This window comes from Apteryx rowi, unplaced genomic scaffold (assembly GCF_003343035.1).
Source record: "Apteryx rowi isolate R43461 unplaced genomic scaffold, aptRow1 scaffold_88, whole genome shotgun sequence".
In the NCBI taxonomy this organism is placed as follows: domain Eukaryota; kingdom Metazoa; phylum Chordata; class Aves; order Apterygiformes; family Apterygidae; genus Apteryx; species Apteryx rowi.
This window is the reverse complement of record NW_020451182.1, coordinates 2,690,917-2,699,981: the sequence shown is the minus strand read 5'-3', so window position 1 is coordinate 2,699,981 and position 9,065 is coordinate 2,690,917. Positions and strand designations below refer to the sequence as shown.

The window sequence follows — 9,065 nt, the reverse complement described above, 5'->3', positions numbered from 1 at the left end:
AAAAGGGTTCGGTACAGTTATACATCTCCTTCCTTTGGTAACAGTTTAGTCTGGTCTGCAATCAGCCTGAAGCAATAAGCGGTGTGAGGAAACAGACCAAATGAAACCCAAGCAACAAACACATCAAAAAGAGCAGACCTTAACGGGCACCTTCAAGCCTATAAAACTTGTTAGTAGAGAAAACTACAAGCTTTAAAGTCACAAGTTTTTTTTTTCCCCCAAATATGCCTTTCAGTAATTAAAAGTTTTCATCCCATAGCTCAAAAACATGTGCATGTTCATATGAATACTAGCAACTGTGACTTAAAAGTCCTGTGTTCTCGTCTGTTATTCACTGAATGTTATCCGAACACAATTTTATGAAAATTTTGAGAGATCCATATTTGCAAACAACCTAAGATGCTGATACAAAGAGAAATAATTATTCTCATCTTCCCCTGGCTTGCTATTACAGCAGAAAGACTGGTTATTATCACCATTCTAAACTAAAAGGAGGTAAATGCTGGAAATTCCAGGTTCCTTAAATATTTATCCAAATAATATTTAACACACAAACCTGAAAATATGTTCTTCCATTTCCCAATTAGTCAGTCTTCGAAAATAGCCAAAGAAAATAGCTGTTAAATTAAAGTGAGATTCTGAATTACTATTGGTGTTAAATTTATTGTTATGGTGTCATTATTACATCATGCACAGGGTGACTGCTGAGTAAAAAGGCATAATACACACATAAACACAGAACCATGTGCTCCGTGCATTTGCTGTGTACAAAACTGTCTTTGGAAATATCTCACCTTTGTGCTTGTACCACGAGCAGCAGCAGCAGCAGCAGCAGCAGTCCTAGAGTTCTTGAAGACATCCTGAGCTACCAAGCGCTCTGACTTCTGAACCAGGGTAGTGCAGCAATGCAAGATTCCTGAAAAAAAAGTCTAGAGCAGACATAGCCTCCTGCTGTTACAAAGATGTCACAGTGACAAAGCTAAGTGCCAGCTACTCATATTCTCACCACAGTTTTTTCCTGGAGTCTTTCAAGCCCCATGCACATTTCAAGTCTGACAAGATAACATTATGTATCTGCTAAAGCAGCCACAATAGTTGAAAACAAAGATGATGACTGCAAGCAATTCTGGTGCTGTATTTTAGCCTTATACTGCATAATGCTATGAAAAGTCATTCTTTTCTTCCTTCTGGTAATCATGGAAGGATGAAATTCATAGCTTAAATGGACGGCTATATTAACATAAGAAAAAGCTGCAATTGCCGTCTGTCCGTTCTATTCTGAATGCAAAAGGAGGTGAAATGCTTTAGACGTTGATACTGTAGTAACCTCAATATGTCCCTGGATAAAAAATTTATCCAGCTGTGTAAAAAAGCAAAATAAACTGCTCTGATGTGAATGCTCAGACACTTTCTCAACCCTGTCATCAAGATCTGTGGTGGATGTTTAGTCAGGAACTCACTGGAAGACTGCATGACTTTCAGAGTCATCCTCCCGGCAAAATTGAGATCAGGCTATAGAATTAAAATTGTTTTAAATGATTACTAATTTTAACAACAATGGCTTTCAAATCTTGTTTTATGCTGCGTTCGGAGCATTATATTGGCAACACTGAACTCAAGGCAGTTACAGTTGTAATGGAGTTAAAGTGGCCCTCTGAATTAAAATGATGAGACCAAAGCAAGTACCAGAATTATTGAAAGGTTATATATCTAAATATAGCTTGTCCTGAAGATACTTCCAACCATTGCACCTGTCTAAGTAGATCTATAAAGTTGGATAGAATCAAAGCCAGGTGTTTTTATCAGAATAGGTAAAAGAGAAGTGGTTATCACTGTGACCTTGATAGCTGTCTCACCTTACCAGTGAACAAGGCATTCGGCAGCTTGTAAAGTCTTTATCTTGGAAAAAATAGGATCTTCCATTTGTTTTCCACACATTTCCGGAGATGGGCTGCTTCATACCAACCTGAAAGGACTGACATTCTCATCAGAATAAACAACACTTAGAGATGACATCGTTTTCACATGCAGCAACAAACACATTCAGTGGCCATGTAGGCTAATCCCATGCATTTGCTTCCTACAGATGCTCCACAAGATGCCTAGCTACTTTAGTCACACAGAATAAATATCTTTTAGGAACTCTGGTTATTTGGAAAGAGAGTTCTAGGAACTGATTTTGAAGCATGGATGAAGAGGAATAATGCAGCATTACAAAGGGAATTCACAAATGCAAAGGGACAAAAACCTTCAGATGACAGGTTCTGCAGCAGCATAGCCAGCGAAGAACTAAAATTGTGCTACTGCATCCTTTGTGCAGGCAGAGAATTCTGTGGACAGAATAACTCTCAGACACTAACTCTCAGTGTAGTAAGCTAATCATTATATTTGGCTTAATCAAAAAATAAACATTTTAAAGGATCATTTAAGTGCAGCTTAGGTACACCACCTCTGTGATATCCTAAACTGAAAGCCTCATCGTAGTATGGCTTCATATTTGTAGGAGTAAAACAAATTGCAGTTTGATACAGACATATACATTCACATTTCATTGCCTAAAAGCACTAAGTTGAGACAGTTAAGACTGTGGGATCAGTAGGTTCAGGCAAAGCAATAAAAATAGTATAAGCTCAGTCTTTACAGTTGAAAACTCATGCTGAAATTACAAGGAAAAAAAATCCTCTGCCGTAACCCTTTTTTTTTTTTTGCCTTAGACGTATAGGTCTCTATGAAAAAACGCTTGTTCTAAACCTTCCTCTGCTTCTGTGCATCATGTTGGTGACATGCACATTCCATTTTCTGTGGAAACGGCAGAAGGGGAAGCAAAGCTCAGCTCCCCCAGTGGCCTCACCAGAAGGTCAGACACAAAAGCAGTGCTGCCACTAAGAAGAAGCAGCCGCAAATAAGGCTCTCGAAACCGGCTTGCCAAATCACATCGCTTTGCAAGGCAATGTGTACCCTGCAGCTGTGTTCAGCAGAGGCTCCCCGATGCTTTTAACTTTCTGCATAATAGAAGAGCTTTTGAGTGGCATAATATTAAAGCATTTAGTTTCTCTATATCAAATTTGTACAATCACACAAAAGAGAGGGGAAAACAGATACTTAGAAGTTACAAGTGGAGATTGTCCGCAGAGCTTTACAGAACACGGTGGGCAGATGGCAGGGATTTGCAGTGACACAGCTGTTTTTAAAAATAAGAGGTGGAAGAGGAGAGACATGATTACAGCTACATACACATTCCTAAGCCTGCTCACACAGGAAAAAAAAAAATCAGCAAACACGGAAACTGAAATTTGAATATTTTTTCATCATTATCTGAACTGACATTTAGAAACTTTCTAAAATAAACAGCAGCACCTTCAAGTTTCTTCTCCAATCATTAGTTTTCTGTTTTCTATTTCTATCTATGAAATAAAGGTGACAACAGAAACAATAACCTACACCAAGACAGTAAAAAGACAATGCCAAAATTAGTGTTAGTGCCGCCATGTAGTACACACATTTTTAATGTAAACCGTGCAATACAAAAACACAATCACATCTTAACACCAAATAAACTCTGTAAATAATGTTATCCTTTTGAATTTTCTAACTTTCAAAGGCTTTTTCTACTTTTTCTTCAGATGTTATTTAGTGGATGACTTGGATAAGCAGTATGAGTGATTTTACTGTATTAAACAGGGGGCCTATTTTAGGTTTCACAGCCAGGGGAGGGCATGGAAAGGCCCAAACTCAATGGGGTATCAAGCACTTGATATAAATATAGTAAAAATGGAAGATTTTTGAAATAAGCAATAACTAAGCAATAATTTGGAAAAAAAACTTAATTTCATAAAGAGATCTTTCACTCATTTTTAGTGCATATTGTTATATACATCCCTTACACAACCAAATGGAAAGCTTGTGTTAGGTAAATACTGTGGATTACCAATTTTTCTAGTAAAAGCATCTGGAGAATCCAGTGAAGCTGTTTCTTGACTAGTTTTGGATACCTTTGTTTTCAATATTAACTCTCTTCCATTTAACCTATTCGTAGATCTGAGAAATTTTACATAAACAGAAGAGGTACTGCTTCCACCAAAAGGATGATCTTTTGATCATTCTTTGTACCCTTCACGGAGTAACCTTTTTCACGTTTCATCTACTCACTTTTATCAGAACATGAAAGGTAAGTTTTCAGTGTAGGCATATTTTTTGCTACCTTCTTAATAACCATCTAATTTTCTGAAGACATGAGCTGAGACCCAAAACAGGAAAAATGTTACCCAGCATCTCCCCACTAAAGTCTTCTTTATGCCTATCTCAGAAGGAGCTGATGCTGGCTTTTGCCACAGCTGGGTATTGAACTGAATGGACTGTAAATGAAATCCACTGCAGAAATGCACACGCTCCGTGCGTTTACTCCACAATCTGTCCTTTTACACTGTTTGGGCTGCTCCCACTCCAAAGACAACAGCAAACTGAGTAGTGTAAGTGCTGCCTAGCACACAGACAAACTCAACATCTGAAGACATTTAAATTAATTTTATTTATACTAGGTTTTCAAAATCAGAAATATTTTAAAAGAAATTCAGTACTTAAAGACAGGTGCTACATTGATGATTCATCCATCATTAGTGCCATGTGTTCACTCTACAGTCATTAACTCTCCACCACAAACTAAAGGGAACTTTTAGAATTATATAAAAAAAAGTAGACATGAAAATTTGGTTTCTGCTGGAACTGGTATAAGACAGTATAGCTTATTAACAAACTGTGGCAATTCAATTCCTATAGTATATGCCATTACTTGTTCTGAGTGAGTTTTACAGCAGAAAAAGACTCTTACATTTAAAGAAACTAAATCATTAGGTTTTAACCCAACATACTCAAAATCTGTTTACTGATCTGACTGGGAATGATTCTTACACTGATATCCTTATAATATTAAGCTTTGCATTTCCAAAATTGCCACAAGCATAAACCTCCCTAACTCCCCCTAATCTTGGGCTACTTTCCCTTTTCAGAGAAATCACACCCATATGTCTATAGCTCTTTCAGCATTTACTGAATCAAGGTAACTGCTGGCTTTGCAATATTTTTAGAAGAAAAATGCCATTTCTGCACAAGCTACTCTCATGAAAAATTTTATTTAACATTTCTTTATCAATAAAGTAACTGAAGCCAAAATACCCAAATGTCACATCTACATGGAGATACACAGAAGATATTCAACTTGAGAGGATTCTCCTCCACTTCTAGATCACAATGAGGCCCTCACCATTTTGCATAATGACGGAAAACAACAGCTGACAAACCATTTTGGAACAGATGCCAGCTGTCTCTCATTTGTTTTATAATTCAAACAGTAACAGTTCTGTAGCACTTTTTTTTTTTTTTTTTTNAAAAAAAAAAAAAAAAAATTCTAATAATGGAAAAAACAAACATATTTTCCCTCCTCTCAAGCTTAATTTTTTTTACATGCTGGATCAAAAGAAGTATGTAATGTAATGTGATGTAATCAATAAATTGGAGTGTCATCCCTCTGAATCTACATCACTGTAAAAAAAAAAAAAATAAAAAAAAAAAAAAAAAAAAAAAAGTAACCTTCTAATATTCAACTTAGAAGCCACAGACATTTTTCCAGACTGTTTGCAGCAGAGACAAACATTAAACACAGTACTGCTTAAAAAAGTTGACTGTCTAAAATGAGATTTAAACAGTTTATTAAAATTTAACACTTTCAGTTTTGGCTTTTTCTAAAGAAACCATGTATATCTTGTGAAAATCAGTTAAAAGATTATTCCATTATAATGTTTGACTTGAGTTCAATGCAGTAAGCACAAAGGAGATCTTTACATTAAACTGGGCTTTGCACACAACATGAATAGTCAGAAATAAAAGAGACTATTTGAGGAATAAAAAGAATTATTATTTTTATAGACAACATGCATACCATCAGTTACTTCTCAACCTTAATGAAAGATACCTGAAAGGAGAGTTTTGTAGAACAAAACCAAGACTCATTAATACATTTAGTAAGTCAGTGGTCATCATGCCTTTTTAGTTAAATTCTAGTAAAGTTTAGTCTACAGAGAACAGCTAACATAATAAGGTGTGTAAGTCATAGGGATAGCTAGAAGCCTGAAATAAAGTCTTAAAGTTCTACAGGACAAGAGAGCCTAAACACAGCATTACTAGGTTATTTAAACTAATAAAGAAAAAAAAGGTTTTGATGGTTTTCTGCTTCATTGTTGAAAAAGGGTTATGGACTGAAAATAAAGGGCCAATATTTAAAAGCTCCACAGTTCAACTCTACCAGCTTTTTAAAATAAGGTAACAATAAAAAGCATTCCTTTTGGCAGCAGGCGCATTTCAGCTGCGACTGGCTGCCGCGCAGAGTTCCTTTATGCATACCAGTAGAATCATGTCCAGTTTTGCCATTTGTGGATAACGATGACAAGATACAAAAGCATGTGTTTGCCATAAATAGCTCTGGCTAACGGAGGATTGCTCACACAGAGCAGATCAAATTCTCTATAAGGAGAGCATTATTTGGCTCTCAGCCAAAACATGTCCCCAGTGCAAGCCTCAGTAGTGGCAAACACTTTCCAGTTCTATTTACATAAAAGTTAACAAGAAGAACAATTCATTTAGGACATTTCTTGTACCAAGTCAGTGTTAACTGTAACATTTAAGAAACAAAGAGTATTTACTGATTCATATTCTGCATATCATATGACCGTCATTCCACATCAACTTATCAAAAGACAGACAGCTGTAAGATTGCATTAAGGGTTTTACTCTGGCATGTAGAACTTTAAGAACATTCAGGTACGAAACACACTGCATGGTTAGTTACTTCGTATTTTTAAGTTTCTGACACAAGTGTTTCATGGTTCATTGAACTAATGGTCTCTAGTAGTGGTAGCTTCTTTAGTCAAATGGTAAACTAGGAATAGGTCCTTTATCCAACGATCAGAATAGAGTCACATAAAGTATTGTAAAGCAGTACCTAAATCATGACTAGGAATGAAAAACTTGCATTATTTGAGATTAATGATCGTTTATCTTTACAATACTTTCCACAGAAGTTAAGTTATTTGAAATATGCTTAAATTAAACATACTTAAAAACTATATTTTCCAATGAAAACAAGGCAACGTTCTGTAATAAGCCACAAGTTTTATTGCAACGTGGCCAGTTTTTGATCTCAAAAACAACGTTCCATTTAAGGCTCTTTTGAATACAGAAATTGCCATCATGACTGATGTTTTACAGAACTTTAGTGTTTCAAGACTCACATGGTAAACAGATAACTTCTACTCCTGTTCAGTAGTGTACATTCAATGGAAAACAAAAGGCATCGTAACAGCTACTTCATTTATAAAGATATGCATGTAACAGGAATGAAACTGAGGTACTACAATAATCTGATGACACAGTTACAGCAACTTAATTGGCATTCCTTTGGGGGGGCGGGGAGGGAAGTCAAACATATTACAAAAAAGTGCTTTAAATGCATAGTGTTGTGTGCTGCCATGTCACAAAAATAGGCTTGTCAAGGCAGGTGAGGTGTATGAATGCACAAGAGCCTCATGGAACTGCAATCAAGTGCAACTGTAAGTAATACTGTATAGAGTCTACCATCCGACCAGTGGACAATACTTTCAAGGCATTCAATTAGCTTACCTTTTGCTGTCTGCTAGACTATTCACATTAACTATCACATTCATTGTACATGTTGCAAGGAATGCATGCTACGTCAGTTTTGGCTAAGAGTATGACGTGAAAGCATTCCTCGGATCCTACATAAAACTACCAGGATTAAACAGTCTAATGGCAATCACTGGTAGACTGCTTAACAATGACATCTCCTTCAGGGGCGTAGGGAAAGGACTTATTTTTTCAAGGAGGGAAGGGGAAAGGGAGACTAATACTATTCCAATTGAACGAGCTGCAGAAATGGAAGCTCCTTAGATCCAGATGGCACTTGTCTGTCTTTTTATAAGGGTTTTCCTTCAAGTGAAACTACCACGTTGCCTCCCAATTTTTCTCCAAGTGTTGAACGGTCCTTAATATCATCCAACCCATTTACTTGCCACTCGTGTTTAATACCTGAAAGACAGACAGACAAAAACACATTTGTGAGAACCTCAACATCTAGAAGGCATGCTATCTAATGAGTAAAACTTTTTTAGGCCCATACCTGTAAATTTCTTTTTAATGGCATCTTTAGAGCTTGCGTAGATCATCTTGCTTTTTAAAGGTGCACTTTCAGGAGCCCTTTAAAGTGGGAGGGAAGAAAAAAAAAAGTTATTCAATCATCCAGTGTTAAGGGAAGAGTCAAAAATATTCAGCTTTAACAGCAAACTTTGCTTTTACACACCAGAATATAAATACCAGGTCTTCTTTCTTAGACTCCTTTGTCTCATACGTGGCATCATACAAAGCATATCGGCAATCATTCAAAGGTAATAACTTCACAAAGGCTGTATATGGGTCCTCCACTGTATCTCCAATGTCACCAACCAGTATCTGCTTTGCCTCCTCTACAATTATTTGTTTTTTGTCATCACTTAAGCAGAAGAGAACTGCTTTCTTTCTTTTTTTAATTTCTTCTGGGGTTGAAGATTTCCTTACTTTCATGTCATTAAAAACCTTTATGACTTCATCATTCACTGTTACTCCAGAAGCCTGTAAAATGAGATCAAAGAAATAATTTAAACCGCAAAAATTAACACTCACTAGACAAGAAGGCAGCCCACAGTGCTAGATAAGGAAGTCCATCTGCCCCAGTAAGAATAAAAATACTGTACTCAACCTGAACACACAATGAATTTGGTAACCTGTGTCGGGTTGTTGCCAAGATACAAGAAGCACAAAGTTTATCCCTACTTTATTTCAGATCTCAGCATCTTTGACTTTGATTTTGGATAGCAGTTTTATACAACTAGGCATACAATTGTACTACTCAAGCAGTTTTCCATTACCTTATCATGAATTTGACTTATTTGGGGAGAGGGGACAGGAGGGAGGGAATTGATCCCAGGAGAGCGAGTGGGCCGGTCTGAGTTGGGCCTTTT

At 36.6% G+C, this 9,065-nt stretch overlaps 1 protein-coding gene across 1 annotated transcript; it reads right to left on the bottom strand.

The window, feature by feature from the left end:
- Window positions 1–7,144: 7,144 nt before the first annotated feature.
- Window positions 7,145–8,693, bottom strand: CFL2 (cofilin 2). Its single transcript, XM_026090881.1, has 3 exons — window positions 8,369–8,693; window positions 8,189–8,265; window positions 7,145–8,097 (listed from the first exon to the last, which is right to left on the bottom strand). The coding sequence occupies exons 1-3, from the start codon at window positions 8,626–8,628 to the stop codon at window positions 7,985–7,987; spliced, it is 450 nt and encodes a 149-aa protein (XP_025946666.1). The 5' UTR covers window positions 8,629–8,693; the 3' UTR covers window positions 7,145–7,984.
- Window positions 8,694–9,065: the final 372 nt, after the last annotated feature.